Source organism: Falco cherrug, chromosome 3, assembly GCF_023634085.1.
Source record: "Falco cherrug isolate bFalChe1 chromosome 3, bFalChe1.pri, whole genome shotgun sequence".
Lineage (NCBI taxonomy): Eukaryota > Metazoa > Chordata > Aves > Falconiformes > Falconidae > Falco > Falco cherrug.
The window spans coordinates 62,558,618-62,580,658 of NC_073699.1; the positions used below are offsets into that span (position 1 = coordinate 62,558,618).

Sequence of the window (22,041 nt, forward strand, 5' to 3'; positions counted from 1 at the left end):
CATCAACATGTCAAAGAATAAAACGATTTATTCTAGAAAAAAATGGCACTAACAGAATGAATTACCTGAACACATTTTAAATGCATCACCTCAAGAAGGAAATGAAAAAAAAAAAAAAAAAAGGTGTTACATGGGAAAATAGCATATGTTTACTTTGATTCACCTTATTACCTTTAGTAGTGACACAGTTTTGCAAAATTCTGTTCTGCAGCATGCTACTTCTCTTCACCTATGCAAGATCTTACTCACCCCTTATGCACAGACGTGGGATGCAAACAGGAAACTTGTCAGGTCTGATCTGCAAAAAGGATGGGTATCCCCAGGCAAGTATGATTCAGTAAATTACATGGAGTCTGGCAATTCTGAAAGTCAGGCACATCATCTTTAGCTTTTTCTACTCCCACATGCTAGGAGAGGTACACACCCTAGTTGCTAGAATATCAGAAATATCTGAACATTTTAGTTATACAATCTTTATGAAACTCTAAAGCTAAAATTACCAATAGTTCTGGACCACTTTTTAAAGCACACATTATCTTGATATTTCCCTGTACATATCAATACCCTTTTTAAATGTTTTATATTTAGAAAAGGCGGTCTCACAATAAAACACATTTGAGCAACAGATGACACAGGTTGCCAAATTAGGCAGCCAAATGAAAAGAATAATTAAGTGTGATGCTTCTGCAATGATATGCTCAGATGACATTTTATTTGTATGCATTCAGTACATATTTTATTTGTAGTGTAGCATGGGGGGTGGTATTAATATTTCAAAGAAGGGAAGGAGCAACAGATGCAGACAGTGCAAAAAGCCAGTGCTAAGCTGCAGGAAGACATGAGGACATTCCCCACAATTCTGACAGTTAACAGCATTAGTAGCCCTCAGAAAAGTCATCTAGGTGGCTACAAGTATACTACATCAGTTACCATTTTTCATGTTGAAATCAGCTGTTCCCTAAGAACAGGCATGTACAGAACAGTAGAAAAAACAGTAGTCATGTGTAACTTCCGATATCAGTAACTTGCCTTTTACCAAATGAAGGCTAGCTACGCTACACACAATGAGCGGTTCAACTTTTTATATGGTTAAACTGCAACATATCCCATGCTGCTTGTAGAATGAAAGAGGTTGAGGAACAGAATTTCCAATATACAGCAGGTTGACCTTCTAAATGCAGCACTGTTAACTAAACACTACAGTCAAATGAGTACATAAACCTTGTAGTTTTCAGGCAAAAATTTGGAAACAATTCATTCTGCTGGATCTATAAAACCCACTACAACAGATTCTGTGAATGACTAGCACCAAGTGTTTCATATATCCAAAATACAAGCCAGCTTTTCAAAACTTGTTTCAAAATAGCCATCCAGCAGTAAAGTAACTACTGCTAAAAGTAATTTGTCAATACTACATAAGATGGAGATCATCTAGGAGAAAAGAACGCAATACAGAAACATGCAGGACTGATCTTTTTCCTGTGGTTTTAAAACAAATTAGCTGTCAGTGATTTGCAGAATAACAACAAATACTGATTAATTAAAAATATTCAAGTATGTGAACATGATTGCTGGGAAACTAATGCCAATAATTTACTGGCTAGTTGGCCTCTTAGAGGATGCCAGCATTGGACAGTTCTTGAAATGAAGAAGAAATGCTGTAGGTCTTGTATTAATTCATCATTCCATTCATTGCAAGCCAGTGACAAATGACTGTGCCAATGTTACAGAATAACGTTCATTAATAATCAGCACTTCCAGCTGAGAAACACAAGCTTAACCTTTTTGAGCCTTTTAGTGCATATTGTATGCGTTAAGACATGGCAAATCAGAACAAGCCCTACAGACACTGGCTGTGGTTAATTATTTTTTTTTTTTTAAACCAAGAATGGAAAATTGCACTCTCTGAGATTTAAGGTACCAATGAGTTTAGAGAAAGACTGAAGAAACAATTCCTCACCGCAGGATTTCCAAGACCCACTGCTATACAGTTTAGAACCAAAACCCAAAAGCTATAACCAGGACATTTTGAAGAAAATAAATCTTTCATGTGAGGAGAGAGAGTGTAGGACTTACTGTAAAGACTAGATACTTTGGTCCTTAAATCAAAAAGAGACAGAAGAACTCCTGTAAGTTCTGTCTGGGTACCAATGCTGACTGTTCAGATATAATATCCAACATGAATTCCAACATAAATTTATTTTTATTCGTGAACCTTTGATCACAGTACAGAAGTCATAGTGTTTCATTCTTTTTCTTTTTTTAAGGAATAATAAAAATTGTCAACATCTACCTTCTCTTTCTCACACTCAAGGTGAAAGAGTTTTTGATCAGATCTCCCTTGTAACGTTCAATGTAAGCTTCTGGGCTGTACAAACAGGAGCATACCCAATGGAAGTGGTTATTCCCCTTCACTCAGCCTTCATTAAACCACATCTAGAGCACCATGTGCAATCCTGGCGCCCCTCAGGACAAGAAATACGTTGATAAACTTTAACAGCTCGAAGGGAGGGCAGTCAGGACTGGAGCTTAAAGCCCCATGAGGAGAGGTTGCAGAACCAGGGCTCCTTCAGTCCTGAGACCAGACACCTCCAGGGGCACCCCACAGTAGCCCTCCAACACCTTAAGGGCAAGTTACACAAAAGACAGAGCCCGGCTCTTTACAGATGTGTATACTGAGAGACAATGGCCACAAACTGAAGTCAGAAAGATATAAGAGGGGAAAGTAAAAAAAAAAAAAAAAAAAAAAAAAAAAAAAAAAAACCACACAAAAAAAAAACCCCACCCCACCAAACAATCACTGTGAGGCTAACTGGAAGAGGTTGTAGACCTCCATTCTCAGAGACTTTCAAAACACAACAGGAACACCCTGAGCAGTCACATTTAAATTCAGTACTGCATTGAGCGGGAGACTGGAGAAGAGACCTCCCGAGCTGCCTTCCAGCCTGAGATGCTCTAAAGAGGGAAACACAGAGACAGACCAGAGCCCATCCTGTAATCACCCCAGAAACCTTGCAGGTGAGCCGCCAACCTCAACTGCTTCAAATGAATGTGTGAGAAACCCAAACTGAATAACTATGGAACTACTTGTCCCACAGGAGAACATTATTCTTTCTTCTCAGAACAGATGCTAGTTTCAGTGACTTGGCAATCTCATCCTTTTTGGTTTGTGTGTGTGTGTTTGTGGGATTTTTAACTGCTACATTCTTATTTCAGTGTATTCCAACAACGACTAACATGCATTAATTATGCAGGCAGGATACTCTGGTAATGAGACTTTCTTGTTCTTTCCAGTTTGCAATATTGTGTAGTGTTGGAACAATTATACTACTTTTCCATTTCAAAGGCAACAGGAATTCTCCCAAACACAGTTACAGTAAATACGGGAAGGAAATAACCTGATAGCCACCTTCTGCAGTTCTAGCAGTTCCAGCTGCTTCATCCTCCAGGGTACACTAATGACCATTTGGGTCCTTCTGCCATTTCCTTACTATTGCCAACATAGCTCACAGCTGAGCAGCCAAGCTGTAGGGAGCAAGGCTTGTGTACTGCCTGCCTCTTTTCTGCATTTTAATCTGGACCTCTCAACAGCAAGGGATCAACGGAAGTGATTAGGCCACCCCCCACTTCCAGACCCTCAAAATGGCAGAGTGGGGTTGCCAAACACCCCTCAGTATGTCTGCACGCTATGATAAAAACGTAGATCTCAGGAGAGGCTTACTGAGGCTGCCAAAAGTTGACAGTGGCTTCTTTCACATACGGTTACTGTTTCTTAAAGCAATTTTTGCTTAAAATCACAGTGGTACAATAAACCGCAAGGATCTTTTTAACGATACATAAAAAGAGTATGCTTACTTCTGCTTTCAGCAAATTAACAAGGAATGTATTTGTAGAGGTCTTCAAGCAACTGTCGTGCTGTATTGCAGATGACGATGAAAAGCTGTGAGAAACAGGTTTTGATGTTTATGTACACTAATGGGCATGATGATTGAGCTTGTTGACTCAGTTCAATAAGAACAAATGTCTGACAGGTTAAACACTACAGAAGGGTATTTTAAGACACATATCAATAAACTTGTATATATTCACGGTATTTCTTATTTGCCTCAGAGTATACACATAGACAGTGTGTTTCAAGATCAAACAAATCAAAAGATTAGAACTTGGGGAGGAAAGTTGTATTGGGTCGAGGAAGTGTATAACAGGGTCAATTTTCTCAGACTTCTTTCACGAGAAAAGCATCACTTGCAGACCAGTGATGGAAAATAAACGTCACTGACCACTAATCCTTCTAAACATTACAGGGGCCATCGTTAAGAGCAACCAGCCACTAAACAAGGAGATTAAGTCAATTATTGGATTTATTTTGAAAGGAGGCGGGGGTACACTTAAGGCTTGTGTGGTACAGAATAAATACAGCTTGTGTGGCTGACTAAGTTTTCCTCCCCCATTGTTTTCTGTGCTGCATCTTTGGGAATATAAAAGTTGTTTCATCTGACATTAGTGAAACAGTGAAGCTCTGAGCTAAGCTGTACGACCTGCCATGCTAACAAGCACAGCAGTAGGCTCAGGTAAGGAAGACCTCCAAACTACACCCCATGGAAATGACAGGCCCCTCCCAAGGAACAAGAAGGGAAATGCATTTTTCAAGTAATATGGACACATACATTGTTGCCCAACAAAGATAAAAGGTCCTGATCCATATGGTGAGAAAGGCATGAAAGCTTAGGAAAAGAAAGATGTGTCACATTAGGCAAGAAGGAGAAGCTCATTTATCATGGAAGTAAATCACAGAGTTTCCCTAATCAGCAATTGTATTGAAAAATGGTCAATAAAATATCTTTAAAACCATAGGAGGGGTTTTTGTTCAGTTCTTTTAGAAGAGACCTGATCCGACTTCAGAAGAAAAGAACTAACAAGGTCAGAGAAAATGGGACATCAAAGTCTATATAACAAGAAACATAGTGAAAAGCCTGAACTATGAGATTAAGGTCTTTTCAATTTAAACATATTTTCACAAACACACCAACAGACACGGTAATGCATTGGGGTGGGGGTGTGCTCAATTATACATTGCAATGATGAAAGAAAGTGCTGAACTTGATTATCTTTACCAGAAGCTTTGTTTCTAAGAAAACAGCAATGACATTTTATCCAAAGTGGGTTTTCAAAAGAAAAAGCTGGTTACAGACTTCCTTTCAATTTAGATAAAATAATCTAGGGAAGTGGTATTTATTATTTACATAGCAGATACACATGTGTAGCGTTTAGCTAACAAATAAGCGAGATAGTTCATACTTCATAGATCTTTGTTCTCTAAATTAAACAGTTATTTGACATGTTAAATGTCTAAAGAAGAAAGAAGGAAAAGAAAGAGTGAAAAACTTAATACAGCTTCTCTGGTTGGTGGCACACTTACCACAACAGAATTTCTTTGACCGACAGCACTACAACCTGAACAAAACAATTTTATAATCTAGCATTTAGAAAAGGTATAAATATTTCTCTACGATTTGTTACCCAGAAGCATAAAATTATTGCCAACAAAGAAAATGTTGATGTTATCAATGACTCGTGCAAAAATGTAGAAAGTAATTATAATTACATGCTTGCAACTGAAAGCACGCTCCTTCTAAAAGATGCTCTGCAATACACGTGCCAGAAAGTCTGGTCTCTGACAAAGTTTCAAAAGGTTAAAACATACAGGTTCTTTTAGGCTGTTATCTTGTTGAGGTGGATATAAGTATGTATCTGTGTAAAAAAATGTAGCATTATTAAGGAATGCAATAGGACAGAACTTAAAAATCTTAAGCACTGAGTGAAGGACTAATGCATTTAGGAACTACATTACAGCTATGAATACTGTTTAACAATACTCTCATAGAAGTAGGCCAACAAAATGACAACATGAGCTAATATTTATTTATGGCAGTAAATTTTTTCTACATAAATCAGGATTTGTGGAGACAAATTTCCCTCGCTTGCCTTGGGTTTATGAATTAATTTATTCTCAGTGACCAGGAAACTGTTATTCTGAAAGATGTCGTAAAAAGCCACAAATATAACAAGGGAAGAAAACCAAAACACAAACAGTTGCAGCTACTATGAAAACGTTTTGCATGTTCCAGACATTTTCCAATATATAAGCATGTATTAAAATGAAATTCAGAGTAAGTGTCACTGTACTTGCTTGCTAGAGATTAACAGGTTATTTCCTAGACAAGTAAACATGCTGTAATCAGCATCACGTTTTACAGTTGGAGATTTGTCAGTTTGGAGAAAGGCTTATTTCAGCTTACAAGGTGGGGAGTACACTGGCTATCCAGTATGTTTCGCTGATCATTCCTTTCTGAGCCTTTCCAGTCTCAATCTGCTTTTTAAAAAAGCTAAAGGCTAAACATATCATTGCAACCTGGAATATACAACTAGCAAAAGTAATTCAATGTTCCTCAAATTACCCAGGAGCCGATTTATCTAATAGCATGTCTTTTACCAAAAAGCCATCAGTGTACAGTTTATTGAGTAGTATTAGTGTGACTAGGGAAAAGACAGCACTTGTTTAGCACCTCTCTACCCACATAGAGTTTGCATATCCTTCAACACAGTGAGAATCCAGAACACACACCCTTATCTGTTAAGGAAATAATTTTCAGCCTCCCGTGCAACTCCTGAATAAGGGGCATAACTGACCCTCACTCTAATGCCACTTAAAATACTTTGGGTTTAAGTTATGGTTCTGTCAAGCAACATTAACAAATTAGTGGCTTGGAAACAGTAGACAGGGTATGTAATGTCTGCAGTCCCATGCTTTATAATATTTTGCCAAAAAGGGAGTGATTAGTACATCACTCACAAACACACACACTCACTTCTTTAAGTTTTACTTCACTTCCAAACGAGCTTCCAAACTGAAGGCTACACGAATGAGCTCAGAGAACTGCTACGCTGCACTCTCTAAGGATTCAAACTGTAAAAGTATAGCATACTAAAACTCTTCATTAATGGGGAAGGCAGATTTACATAATTCTCATTCCTTTCTCTTCAGAACTGGACAATTGATAGGAAACTCAGAGCTGTTAATTTCTACAGCTAATCTTAATGGTTGATTTTATGCCTTGCAAATGTTATTCTAAAGTGTTAGAGTAAACAGAATACTAGACTGTTGTTGATTTAAGTGATTATACATACTTTCTCCCATCCAAAGGATTATTTACTAAAGCAACAAACTGAAAATGAATTAAAGAGCACTCCTTTTTATTCATGGCATGGTTCACCCATGGAATTCATTGCTACAGGATATTATCAAAGCTAACACTGCAGCTCAGCATTACAGATATAAAAGGAATTACGATACAGAACAGCAACCTTAATGTGACATTCAGGTTTTCCAGCTGCCTACTGGAGACAGGAAATGGACAGGTGAGACTTTCAGGAGAAGAGGAGAAGTGCATTAATTCAACCACATCCTGAACGTAATGCATCAAAGGATATGCTCCTAACAAACGCACCAAAATAAAGTTAATATATAATTCAACCTGTGCACTTCTTTTTTTAATATTCAAAATCTTAAGCTGTTTTATCTCACAAAATAACCCCTAGCATACCAGTTTCTCTCAGTACAAGTCAGAGGACTCTGTCACTTGTATTCCTGCCAGCAACACCTGCACTTTTTCTGAAAACTGATCTGCATGCTGCCAGCTTCTGATCTGCTTAGCTTCAGAGATCTGTCAAGATGACAGCATGAAGACTTGTGATCACCACAAAAGTAATATTACAGAAAATTTTTACCCTAGGAAACAAACCTGGATTGATTTAGTTACTAGCATTGATCAATCTGCTGCAGCACAGAAAAAAAAAAAAACAACCAACCCCAAAAAACTTGCTATACAGCCTTTTACTAGCTTAACAAGTCATACTTACAGTATCTTTAGAACTGCCTGAAGATATTACAAAGTTTTGTACAATCTACTTGACTACACAGGTTTTTTCACTAATCCGCAATTGCTAACATCCGTCTTCACGACGAAAAGCAAACAGCCTGTTTAAGCTTAGAGTGCTGCCATCCAAAAGGAAAAAGTAGTTACTGGTGTTCAAGTGAAGGTTATCCTCAAAATAACATGCTTCAGCTTCGCAAGGGCTATCATTTCAACATCAAAAGGGAAAAAGAGATCTAGAAAAGAAAAGCCAAAGTGCAAACATCCAGCAGCTTCACATGCATGTGAACAAGATTTTACTGTTACAATTTTACTGTTATGAAAGAGTTCATCACTAGTCCCTCTCACATACAATCCATGTCATAATACTCCCTTCCAAGAGTCCTTTTACCCATGATTTCATAATATTCCCTTCCAAGAGCCCTTTTAGACATGACAGCCATTCTGAAGTTGGTCTGCTTTTGCCAGCATTTGCAACTCACTACTCCAACAGACATGCCGGTAAAGCTGCACCGTAAAATCTAGTTCTTCAGTGGTTAAAACTGTTGCACTCTGTCCCTCCACCCTTTTGTCTAACAGTTTTTGTTTCCCACATTTTGGGACTTTTGGCAAACTCCTTGAGATGAAAGAGCACTGTGGCTACACATGTATGGGTACAATAATGGTACCATTCTCTTCCTTGACCTCCCTCAGAAACATCCTCAGAAAAAAATGAATCATCTGATCCCAAAATATCTACAGTTCTGTCATCTCATGCTATGATTTTGACTGCTGTAATTAGAAAAAAAAACAAACAAACAAACACAAAGAAACCCAAACAAACAAACAAAAAAAACCCCAAACAACACACACACACAACCAAACAGGAGGATACGGCTCAGTGTTTTACTAGGAGACAGAGAGGAATTTCATGCATGACACGATTTGCAACTGATACCTGTGAGCTCCAGCACTACAAATAAAGGATTCAAATGCTTTCCAGTTCCTACAGTTATCAGGCAAGTTGTCCACTTTCTCCAAGTATCTCTCTCCAGTCAGCTGCCTCCCACGGATTTCTGTTCCCAAGTTCAATACTGTCTGTGGAACAAGTTACCTACCAGGCAAGCCCTAAGCCTTACAAATTTATAGGTTTTGGTTTTATCTCATCTTAACCATTAAGTGGATTCAGACCACTTAACAGAACAGTTAGGATAAGTAACTAGAGGTGGTAAGAACATAAGGAGAGACGTTTTATTCCCCCTTTTTTTGGCATGAATCTTTAAATAGTGTTTCCCAGCCTGCGTGCTAGGGGGAAGCAAAGGCAGTCAGCCTGAGATGGCTATTACAGCCGAGCACACGGTGCTTGCAGGCGACTGCTGCCTCCCTGCTCTCCCCGAAACACTTTTCTCTGGATCTTAATTGATCTAAGATGGAAGCCACAGAGACTGAAATTACATTTACTTTCTGTGAACAAGAAAATCTAACCCTGTGCCTACAAGCCTGGAAAACGCTGTTCCTGCAAGGCTGTATCTATTTCTCATTCTTGACATCTTTCACCTGCTCCCACTGAACTAGGCAAAACTTCCTTTAATCAAAGAAGGCAGATAAATTTCTAAACATTTGAAGAGGGGAAGAAAACCTAACAGCCATTTTAGGATCTCTTGTGCAAAGTGACATCCAAGTTAATTAATTTTTTTTTTCAGCACGCTACCCATTAAGGGGTTCCTAGACTTCTTGTTGCTGTGACTGACATTTCAAGAGTGTTCTGGGCTAACAACAGTTTTAAAATGTAACAGGAAGCCTATGTGAACCTCTCTCATGCTGTTCCATATAATTATTTTTTCCGTACATAATAATAAATACTCCCCAATGCCACCATAATAACAAAAAAAACCCCACAACAGTTTGATCGTTCTTTCATTCTTTTCAGTAGCTGTGCAATTTCCAAGCATAATAAACAGCACTTTCCCTATGCAAAGCTTATCTAAACTTCAAAAATATGTCAGAGTTTTTTAATATCCACATATCCACACATCTATACTGCCACATGAAAAGTCACTAAGCAAATTACCCTCTAGTCTGAAAGCTCCTGCATCGCTACTTGCTTTGTCATCACCCTGACATCACCTGCACAGACTGGCACACAAAAATCATTCAGTTGCCTCAAAACTGCAACACAGTGTCATATTGTACCATCATTTTTACGGATTTTAAGCAGCCACCTCCAATAAAATCAAGGATAAGCACCCCCAAAAAAAATGAATCCAAGCATGACATGGTTCGCTGCCTCCACAGACTTGTCTTAATATTACAGAATTGTCCAACTTCTATCTATAGAAAATGTGAATAGTACTAATTCAAAGCATCAAAACATACAGGGAGGAACTGGATTCTGAAATACTCTTTAAAACACATAATTTTAACAGCATGTTATTACCTGCTAAAGTAACCGTGCAGATACTTCCCCTCCAAAGTTTTCATCAGTATTTGTTAATTTGGGGATAAAAGTCAAAGAGCACCCAAGCATGCTGGAATCTACCTTTTCCTTCCAAGGCAGGACAAGGGCGTCTGTCCCGCTGAGGCACTTCCAACAATTCAATATACACATTTTTGAGAATATTGCGCATGCTTTAAAAAAAATTCTTTGCAAAACATCATTTATACCCTAAAGAGATGACCATTCTGATGAATCACGGCCACTGAAAGGAGAAATAAAAGCAATTCCCACTATTTAGCAGGAGTTCAAAGATCTGGCTTGAAGAAACAAGTGAAAACTTCCAACTAATATCCGAATTCTGTCACCTACAAAAACTCTGAAGTATTTTTTTACCTACCACCACTTACCAAACACTGATACCTGTGCTCCCCCCTCCTCAGCAAAACCCCAACTTTCTAGAAACTCCTACAATTCTTACTTTGTCTGGGTCAAATTTCAAGAGTTCAGAAAGCAAGTGTAACTTCTCGGAAGCACTTGGGCCAGGCAGCTAGCTCACCGAAGCAGATTTGCTGATAACATGCAATCCAACAGCATTAGTCAAAAACCAGAGAAAGCTGTCCTCTCTAAGCATTTTTCTTCCCAGCACCACATTTGAAAATAGTATTTTGCTTGAAAAAAAACTAATGAATTGTGTGGCAAGTAAAACAATTGGAAGCAGAATAATTAAAAATTGTTATCAAATGATGTGAAGTGCAACTTTGTGGTTCAAGCCTTTATAAACCAAAGAAAGCAATTAGCAAAGAGTTGTTCTGATGCCTTACTTCAGAGAGACAAATAACATTTTGCATGTTTCAAGTTCATTTGAATAACAAAATCCCGACAGGTTCATGCCAAGGCTCAAGCTTTAAAACACAAAAAGCCCACTTCCCACCATCAGTGCCAAAAGCTTCCTCCATTTTATTTTTTTTTTCAGCATTGTACTACTACAATACAGGAAAATATCACATTGCAGTAATCTCACTAAAAAAAACCAAGCAACAGATCCAACTCTGTCTTATTACAGAACACAGTACTTTATTTGCAAGGAAGTTTCACATTACTGTGAGTTATCATTTAAGCTCTAGGTTCACATCAGACTGAACATAAGATTTTATCATGAAAATAACATGATGGTGGACCGACTTTGAAGGCATAAACCTAAAATCAGCTTTTCAATCTCCAAAAAAGTCTTTCATTTTATACATATTAAATTTCCCATCTTCAGCAGACACTCGGGACACGTCATTCTTGAGCTTTAAATGGATCCATCTAGGCTTACCTGCACAAGATTACACTCTTCAGAGCTACAAATCTCATCCTAAAAAAAATCTTATACAGAATTGTGTTTTCTCACTTATTACTAATCAATGCTTGGAAAGTATTTCATACCAGCAAAGATAACTAGCACCAGAATTTAATTTTACTTACTTCTAAAATAAAGTATTTAAAGTATTAAGGATTTGAAGCATTAACCATTTTCCAAGTATTTAAGGAATGATCTTTCAGCTTTGCAGTTGTGTTATTTTTAACGAGTATGCCACAGCTGCCATTGCCCTCCACACACCTCATCAGGGCTCTCCAACCTTGTTACGTTCTACTCTTAGAAACAGAAGAGCACATTATACCACGGTAAGAAACAACAGTAATCTAGCATTTTAAAATCATACATGCGCGGATTCTGAACCAAAAGAACAACTCTGTATTTACACTCTTTTGGCACTCTCAGGCACACTCACTGCCCAGCCACGGGTAGGAGACACAAGGCATCACTGCGCAGTGAGTCCTCAGGGCAGCTTTTCAGCTGTGGATGTAACCTCACCGTAAGTCATACAAAACCCCATCACTGATACATGAACTATACAACACCTTTTTCCAGAAGCCCAAAGAACAATTCCTTGATGCTTTGGAAAGGAGGAGAGCATTGGCTGGGGACAACTCAGGTGCAAGATGCAAGAGAAGTGGAGAAGTGAAGCAGGCTGAACTAGGTTTCACCCTGATAAGCACTCTGCTAACAGGTTGTAGAGGGGAAAAGATTTGCAGGCACGGTAAATTAAGGTATGAGAAAAGCTGTTTGTCCATTTACTGATTCCTCTCTTATCCTCTCTCAGATCCAACTGAACAAGATCACTGGGTCCAAAACCAAAAGCTCTGCAGCGGGATTTGTTTCATACTCAGGATGACAAGTCCCTCCTTCAGGTTTTACATTTCAATTAATCTATAGATGAATAAGATTTATAAGCATAAACAATTCATGACAACATCAGTTCTCATCTGTCGAGGTATAACTGCAATGCGAAAGTATCCCTGCATTACTAAATACTGGGAATCGGGACAGCAAAACAATTTTATCTGAACTTGTTTTGATACAGAAAGAGTTTGGCAAGAACCAGAATAAGCACCTGACAGAACAATACCTCACTATTTTAATACCGCAGCTAGGTATTACGTTATTAGAGTAACATAAGAAAATTCCACCTGAACACAATTTATTTTTTCCAATCTTTCCTTCTTCCCACGTGTCTTTCCAGCAAATTCACCCTCATCCATAACCCACTTTCCCCCAGCTTAAAGAAAATACAGATGGGGCCCCAGAGGTTTTAAACAGGGGGTGCCCTATGCCCAACCCTGGCGCCGAGAAAGCCGCCTGATACCACCACCCCCGGGGCTGGCGGGCAGCCCCCCGCCCGCCCAGGCAGCGCACCCGGTCCCGCAGGGAGGGCCCCAAAGCGGACGGGGCCCCGCGCCCACGGGCCTGCGGCGCGGCGCCCTCCCCGGGCCCAGCGGTGGCCACCAAGCGCAGGGCTGGGCACCCGCGGGGAGCCCGCGGGCTTCGGCAAGGGCGGGAGGGGCGCGCAGGTGCTGGTGGCAGCCTGCAAAGCCGCCGCCATCTCGCCCTCGGTACAACCCCGCCGACGGCACCCGCCGCGTCGCCTCAAGCGAGACGACGGCGGAAAATCGTTTTCACTCCCGACCCGTGAAGGCAGGGGAGGCTGCACGCCGCCGGGCGCCAGGGCGCGACCCGGGTCCCGCACGCCTCTGGCGGGGCCGAGGACGGGGGCCGCGTCCTCGCTCCCGGAGGAGCGGCGGGGGGCAGCGGGGGGCAGCGGAGGGCACCTGGGGCGACAGCGCGGGGCACCTCCCGGGCGGCGCGGAGGGAGGGTGCTGAAGGGGAGCGGCGCTGGCCGCGGGGCTCGCCAAGGGCAAAGCCCCAGGAAGGCTGCATGTGCCGCGGGGGGCGGACAGCGCTGACCCGGGGGTCCGGCGAGGCCGCACGGAGGGCTGCACCCCCGGGACGGCAGGCGGCCCCCGCGCCGCCCAGCGCGGCCGGTCGGGGGCTGGCGGCGGCCGGGACCGGCCCGGGGCCCCGCGGCGCCCGCGCGAGGCTGGGCCCGCACCGCTCCGCCGGCCGCGGGGGATGCGCGGCGCCGGGCTGGCCGCCGAGGGGGTCCGTCCGCGCCCTGCGGGGGGACACACCACCCCCGGCACCCGCCTTCCCTCCTCCCGCCCCGGCAGGCACCAGCCCCGGCCGCGGCCGCCCGACCCGCCCTCCGGCACCGCGGCTTTCGAGAGCCGCCCGTCGTCCTCCCGTCCTAGCGGGTAATCGCAGCTTGTTCCGAGTTTTAGGTTTAAAATCGCGCCGAGGGGATGGATTAATACCAACATATTCACCCGTGGCTGGACACGGCAGTTCTCCATCCAAAAATGATTCGTTTCCTGGATGGCCGCCTGCTAAGTAACGCGCTTTATTAAACGGAAATTTCTTTCTCTCAAAATACTGAAAATCTCCCTCCTGAAAACCTCCGCAAATCAGAGATCGCTCCTTCCGAAAGACGCTTGCTCCTCGCTTTTACGGAGCACCCCCGAAACCCTAACACGGCAGATGAACCGGAACGCCTGGAGGGCGAGCACCGAGTCATGTCCCCCGTCCGTCCTCGTGTCGTCCGTCCGTTCCCCCCCCCTCCCCCGCCCGCCTTCCCCGGGGTTGCGGGGCGCCGCGAGACCCCGCCGCAGTGTTTGCGGACGAAGGGCCCCGCAGCCCCGCGCGCCGGTCCAGCAGCGCCCGCCACACGTGCGGCCCCGGCCCCCGGGCGCGCAGCCACGCAAAAACTAGTAACAACGTTAACAGTAGCAACAACAAATATGTAAGAGATCAGGGGTGCGCTACGGAGTCTGAAGTTTCCTGGGGAAATAGCGGAATGTGGGAGCAGCCGCGAGGAAAGACTGCCGAGCGCCCCGCAAGCCGCCGGCCCGGCTGGCTGCGAGGACCGGTCCCGCGGCCCCGGGACGCCCACCCGCCCGGCGACCCACCGACGGACGGAGGGACGTACCGGCAGTCAGGCACACGGGCAGGAGCAGCCGGAAGGTGAGCCCGCACACCACCTCGGTGGCCATCGCGGCGGGGCGGGGGTCGCGGCCGGCCGCCCGGAGAGCCGTCCCTCTCTGTGCGCCACCGCCGCTCCTAGGTCCGCCGGTGCGCGGAGCCGCCGCGGCGGCGGAGCATCGCTCGTCCCCTCCCCGCCTCGCCTCAGCCGCGCCGCCTCACGCTTCCCGCCGCATCCCGGCGGCAGCCCATGCAAGCAGCGCCGCGTCCACCTCCGGCCCGGGGCACGCACACGCCCCCCCACCTCGGGGCTCCCCCCACCGCCCTCCTTCCTCCGCCGGCAGCGCGGAGCGGCACCCCCCGCCCGCCGCCCTCGACGGCGCGGGCCCAGCCGGCGGCACCACACCGAGCGCCCCGCGCCCCGCGAGGAAACTTCCCCGCGCCCCGCCCCGACGGGGCCGGACCGCCGCCAGGGGGCCGGGCGCGCCGCCCGCCCCTGCCCCTTGCTCCTGCCCCTGCCCCTCCCCCCGGCTCCTGTCCCCCGACCCTGCCCCCGGCTCCTGCCCCCCGACCTGCTCCCCGACCCTGCCCCGGCTCCTGTCCCCCGACCGTGCCGCTGCCCCCGGCTCCTGCCCCCCGACCCTGCTCCCTGCCCCCGGCTCCTGTCCCCCGACCGTGCCGCTGCCCCCGGCTCCTGCCCCCCGACCCTGCTCCCTGCCCCCGGCTCCTGCCCCCCGACCCTGCTGCCTACCCATGCAACCAGCCCTCTTTCCCCTGCTCCTGCCCCCCGCCCCTACCCCTGCCTCCGGCTCCTGCCTGCCGCTCCTGACCCCTGACCCCTGCTCCTGCCCCTGTCCCCTGCGCCCTGCCCCCGGCCCTGCCCCCATTCCTGCCCCCCGCCCCTACCCCCTGCCCCGCCGCTCGGAGCGGCCGCTGCCCGCGCCCCTCTGCTCGCGCAGCCCGGCCTGCCACCGCGCTGCCACCCCCAGCTGGCTCCTCTTCGGCACTTGAGACTTTACAGTTTCTCCTTAACGCTTCTTTTTGTGTTGGTTTTTCAGAGGTTTTTTCCTGGAATATTTTTTTACTTGATTTTTCTAATTTTATTTTTCGTTTAGATTTTTGCTGTTTAGTTTTTTTCTTGAGTGGGGGGGAACAATTTTCTCTAATTGTTCATTTCTCACCCCAGGTTTCAGCAGCACATTTAGGGCCACAAGAAAATTGGCGCCTGGAAAAAAAACAGATCTTCGGTCGCTGGAATGCATTTGACTTTTCTGGAAAGCTTTTTACCCTTTAAAACACAGTGCTGGTTAGAAAGTGCTGTGGGTTTAAAGGGGCAGTTTCAAAGCTCAGCTGGTGCATCCCTGGGTGTCTGCTGAATACACCTAATCATTGGGGTTGAAATAGTGACACTGTGAAATAGAAAGTTGTTAATGTTGTTATTCATACAAGTAAATGTCCATTTAAACTTCGGCAATATATTGCAGTCCCTCCCACTTAAATGAGGCACATTTGGACAGAAAATCCACGCCGTGGGGGCAGTGCTGGAGATAACTCTTCAACCTCGTGAAAGATCTGGAGAAAGTGGGAGCAGTGACCCTGGGGTCCTTAACATCCATTCTCAGTGTTTCCTCCTGGTGAAGGACCTCATCCAGTCTTACTTCAAACCTACTAAGACTTAGAGTTGCTCTTGAAGTCCTGGCCTGTTAATTTTTATAATTGCTGAAGCATCCTGTGCTTTGATGTGCTTTTAAAAAAAATAAATTAGTAATAATTTGTATCCTTGTTGCAGAGAAATATGCTTGTAAACATGAGTGGGACTCACAGGAAAATACAAAGGGTATTTTAAAGAAAAAAAAGAAAAACTTTGTGTTCTGGAGGTTCAAATGATGTGTGTTAAGCCATGCAGACAACTGTTTTTTGGTTTTTGAATAATGGCAATTATTCAGATATTCAAATATTATATAACAGGCTGACTCTGATACTAGTATATTGGGAAAGTAAAGAACGCCAGGCTTACAAATATGAAAATGCTCAGGGAAGCTAAGAAAAATCAACTACAGATGCTAATTCAATGTGCCTAACGGGTTCATTTACAGGACCCGTATCACAAAGAGCCCAAGCCTCCTCTGAGGAGGTATGGCCGTTTCACACTCGGACAGGAGTGTGTACATGGAGTTTAAACACAACATCTGTCTGTGCTAACAGAGGTTTGTAACGAAGCCCTGTCCCAGTGATGCCTTAACTTGGTGGTAGCGGTGCACATCCTGGGGACATGGCTCCCTCCCTTCCCACAGGCGGCCCGGCCCTGCTCACCTGGATATACCAAGCCTGTGTATTTGATTCTCAGTTTTCTGGCATAGGTGTCGGTACGTATCGATCTTTATGAATATGCCTATCAATCATGTCTGTAGATGGCAAAACACTCAGATCGAGTAGTACTTCATCTGCTAATGAAGTATCTGACCAGCCCATGGTAAAGTCAACCCCCGCATTTTTTTAAGACCGCAGGATCTGTCTCAAAGACTGAGGGTTGCTGAGGAAGCTCACCCCGCCTTAGAGGCTACAAACCAAGCAGTTAATAGGAGTAGTCTGTATGTGTAGGATACATGCATAGCTGAAATATTCTGGGCACTTTGGCAGCACTTTTTCAGATATTGATTGGGTTTTTTATTCAGTCATTCAGATTCACTAAAGCAAGGATAAAGTATTCATTACTTTTATAGTACAGTTACCAAATTCTTTGCTTCCCGAAGCACTGATTTTATTCTGCTCATTAGATTAGCCCGTTCCCAATACTTAACGTTCACAAGGTATGAAAAGCGGAGCTGAAGTACACGTACCGAGTGGCTCGTTACTGCCTGCCAAACTGCTCATCCACTACAGAATCTGTGCAGCCGCAGTGCCACCTTTTGGCTAAAAAATCTTTCCTGTAAATGGCAACATTTTGTCCCCACCACGGCCTGGATTTAACTGTTTGCATACACATAATTTTGAGAGAACAACGAGACATCCGTGGTCCAACCATACCGCTGGAGGGGTAAGAAGTATGAAAAAACATAGGCGAAGCCTGACCAAGAACCCTGTGCACCTTCCATAGTTCAGCTGTTGACAGGAACAGTAAATGCATTAAACTGAAAATTGGAGGAGCGCTATTAGCCAGCATAGAAATAGTAAAGCATAGGACTCTGGTGCAAACAGGCAATACAGAAAGAGAAACTGAATTAATGGGGAAAGTGTCTGTTGAATTAAGTGCACATAATAGAGAACGATGTCTAGAGGATATCCAGGAGGTTATTTAGCTGATACCAGTTTGCAAGTGACACAAAAAGCAATTTGAATATAAAGCAGGAGGGCTGCCTCTTCCCTAAGGGCATACAACCCGGTGAAATCCCACTGTGGGCCATACAGTTTTTTCTTTCCCTCTGCAAACCGAAGGAAATGCAAATTCTACAGCATACAGTAAATGTGCTAGCAGGGGACAAAGCAATATCACCACCTACCAGTATTTCTTCCCCTTATCAACTGCCAGAATCTCAAATCCCCGTTACCAGGTCTGGAACACCTTAGGTGAAAACGTTTTTAGCAGTGGGGAGGTTGAGGAAGCCTTAATGAAGAGAAGGAAGAAGAATCTGCATTTATAAAAAAAACAGACTTCAGCTGTGAAGAGATTTGATCCACCTCACTGTAATGCCTTTCCTGCAGCAATAACTTGGGGAAAATTTTGAGAAGCATTGTCCCTACTGCATCCAATATGCAAAGTGAGTTGCAGTTAATAGAGTTCAGAAGCCAAGAGAGGCACTGGGGGGGGGGGGGGGGGGGGGGGGGAAGGGAAGTCCAGAATAAATTGTGTCACCGATTCTATTAGGTAGAACATAATCAATTAGAATTGCTGATTGAAATGACCTGTTTCGAGCTGGCTGATTGTCCAAAATAGTGCATAGGAACATTTTCTATTTGCCTCAGCTATCTTATTTGTTAGTCTGTTTGAATCATGAACTCATGGCATTGTTCTAAGATCCACAGACTGGGGATAACAAAAACAAGGGCTTGTGTATGGATAAACATATATACATATGTGTGTACACACACACACAATCCATACAGTTGGTGAGCTCCATAAATGAGTGCTGAACTAGCTGAACAAATAGAACTCTTTTATACGAAGAAGTGGCAGGGCAGTAAGTCCCTTGGAGAGGCAGGAGAAGTTACTGGAGCCCTTTCAGGCCAATCACTGCTGTACAAAGCTGGTTTATATTTGTTATTCTTACAATACGGGAGTCCTGCTTTGGGGACCTGTGGGGAAGGAAATGGCTTTAACATTTACAGTGATGATTAACTAGTGTGTTATATCTCTTGATCCATGCTCCCTAAGACTACTCGAAAACATCCTGCTCCTCTCACCTATCCTGGAAGTCCCCCTCCTCCTCAGCCCTGTCAGCAGCTGGGGGAACGGCCTGCAGTGGCACACCAGGAGTCAAGCGATTCAGTTTTTCAGTTTAGTTCACGTCCAGCTTTGACTGAAGCTGTTATTGTTCGTTTCCAGCATGAAGTCAGCTACACTTCAAAATAACATTCAAGTTCAGTTCTGGTTCAAGAGAAGCTAAAAAAAACAGTTCCAACTGACTTTTGGTTCAGAGTCAGTTTAACTCCCCAGTACCAGCAGTAGTCAGTAACTATTTCATCCTCTTAAATGATGAGCTTGTCTTGCCTTACAATAAAGAAATTCATTCCCCTCAAATGTATGCTGAGTAGGCATCCTTAGAAATGTTTAGCTGCCTCATCAGAGCAGGAAAGTTTCCTAGGACCCTCCAGATTTCCCCCATGCTTCATTGATCTTCCATTCATTAATCCATAATTTCACCACTCGTTTCAGCTGAGTTAGAACTGGGCACAGGGTTTGCAGAAAACTTTCTAAAATCAGATGCATTACTGAAGGTGTGATTTTCCTCCTCTCCTAGCCTTTGTTAATCTTCACCATTTACGTCACAGGGTCTGTCTAGGATTTTTTGTCTTGCACAGTAAACATCTATTTATAGAAACCCTTGCTGATTGCTGGTCTTGTTCTGCTGGGTTTTACAATCTGATCAATTAGGAAGCATCAAAACATTATTATCTTTACCTGAGAATAATGTAAAATGCAATAGGAGAGATTTGTTGCATGTGTAAACAGTTCTAGTTTGGTCACATTTTGTAGGACATTGAACCTGGCAGAATCCAAATGGTATGTCAAGGCACCATTACCTTTAGCTGCAATTAGAAAAGAAATCTGTTGTTGACTACCGAACACTTCTGTATATATCAGAAATTAATCATTAGGGGCAGCATTCATGAGTCTTTAAAAAAATTGAATTGTCTAGTGGTCAGTGCAGAAGACTAAAAAAACAGAGCTACTGACTGAACGGATGCAAACGCATCCTCAAGCTCCTCCCGCATGCATCGTGTTGCTGAATCAGCAATACAGGAAAGCTCTTCAAGATCCATTAATGAGAGAGCCCAGACAAGGTGAAAGGAAAGTGGGGTCTTCTTATGGAGCCGTGACATTACACACCTGTGAATTCACTCATACCAGGAGCAAATTTTAGCAATTGTACATGAATTATGTTTGCTTCTTTCAAATCAGATAAGTTTTAGCAGGTGAGCCGCTGTTTTGTTTGCTTGCAAGTTTCTGTTCTTGGAAATATAAGATAGGTTCCACAGTGAAGGATTATTAGTACTATTAACGCTTTCTAATTACATTATTCGTATTTTAAGATTTCTGGGGGAAATTATGCCAGGGAATTTTAAGAACCACTCCTCAGTAGTAAAAAAAATAAAAAATGTTAGAAAAAATAATTGTAATTCAATGTGCATGGTTACCTGCCTACATGTAATCACATGTTGTTACATTGAAAGAATTTTGAAAAGGATCATCCAAAATCTGGAAGGATTGTTCAATAAACAATGAACTATGAATTTTCCCCTGCCTAAGAGTCCAAACATGAGCAGATTCTCAAATAAATAACAGGCATGTCACATAACTAAAACTGTCTAGTACAAGAGCATAGCTTGTCAAAGATTAATTTTCAATCTGAAAAAAATACAAATAATAAACTTCCTACTTGTCACTGAATAACAAGTAACCATTTAGGGTAATAGTTAAATACATTTACATTTCAAGTATAGTTTTAGAAAGATTTTATAACAAGCATGGAACAATAACATAAAATGCATTTATCCTTGGTTATGCTCTGTAAGTGAGATTATTGGCTTGACTGTGGCTAATTATAAAGTGATTATAAATTACACCTTTAAATTAAACAGTTCCAAGATAGTCCCATGCAGATAGTTGTAAACACACAGCTATGCAACAGATCTGAGCAAGCTGGAATGAAAGCATAAACATTGCTCTGGACTCCTTTGGTAATGGCTGTCAGCTTTGCTCTGCTGCGGTGGTGATGTGAGTTACATTCGGTTTAGTAGCCGGTGGAGAGCCGGGCCTTTGCATCACAGAAGCACCGTGGCAATTTACACTTCTGCTGGCAGCATAGCTCAGAGCAACGAGAAATGAGGCTGAGCAGATCCCAAAGCACACTGGACCAAACCCAGAATTCTCCGTGGAGCAGTATAACACTAAAATAATAGATGTATTACCCAAGTGAAAGAGCAGACATTGCGGCACACACCTGTGTTTCAGCCAGAACTCCTTCCTCCAGCTGAGCCTACGCAATCAAGGAAACCACTGACTCCTCCAGGTCCTTAGCTCAGACCCAGTTTAGGCTGACTGTGACTGAAATGCATCGTCCCTGAAAGCTGGACAGTGGGCAGGCGTGTCCCAAAAGCAGTCTTCCTCGCTCACTTGGGACTCACGGGCAGGGAGCACTCCCTTCTAGTGAGACAATAAAGCGCTTCCAGCCTGATGGTCTGTTTTCAGTTTCCCCACATCTCTTTCACCTCAACCCTCCCTGCCTTTCTGCAGTCTGCTGTGGCAACACCCTCTCTCCAAAAGGACTGAAGCACATCCTCTCCCTTTTCTTCCCTTTAAACGGACACTGGAAAAGTCCTTACGAACTCCATCTGTGTTGTTACCACACCTTGGGCAGCCTCAGACAGCTTCACAATGTAAGGAGGCAGATGGGAGTTTTGGATTGGAAAAGGGAAGTGGCTTCAACAGGGCTCTGCTAGGAAAGCTGCTGTCCTCCCTTAATTATGGCATGCCCATCCCCATTGCCTAACGGGGAGCAGACACACAGCCCTTCCCCTCTCCCTCTTTCTTATTTTTCTGTCCCTGCAGGATAAAGCTCCTTGAGAGAAGCCCTTAGCAACCAAATGAGAAACTGGGCTGGGAGGGAACG

General features: G+C 43.9%; 1 protein-coding gene and 1 long non-coding RNA gene across 18 annotated transcripts in view; one reads left to right on the top strand and one right to left on the bottom strand.

The window, feature by feature from the left end:
• Positions 1-14,994, bottom strand: part of PIEZO2 (piezo type mechanosensitive ion channel component 2) — a 315,029-nt gene extending 300,035 nt beyond the window's left edge. For all 17 annotated transcript variants that reach the window (XM_055705165.1, XM_055705169.1, XM_055705178.1 and 14 more), the window contains exon 1: positions 14,718-14,994. In XM_055705165.1, the coding sequence (XP_055561140.1) occupies positions 14,718-14,781 (64 nt within the window). In that variant the 5' untranslated portion in view covers positions 14,782-14,994. The remainder of the gene's footprint in view (positions 1-14,717) is intronic.
• LOC129735638 (uncharacterized) lies at positions 14,298-16,487 on the top strand. Its single transcript, XR_008731408.1, has 2 exons — positions 14,298-14,752; positions 15,897-16,487. It is a non-coding gene; the product is annotated as an uncharacterized LOC129735638 (long non-coding RNA).
• Positions 16,488-22,041: the final 5,554 nt, after the last annotated feature.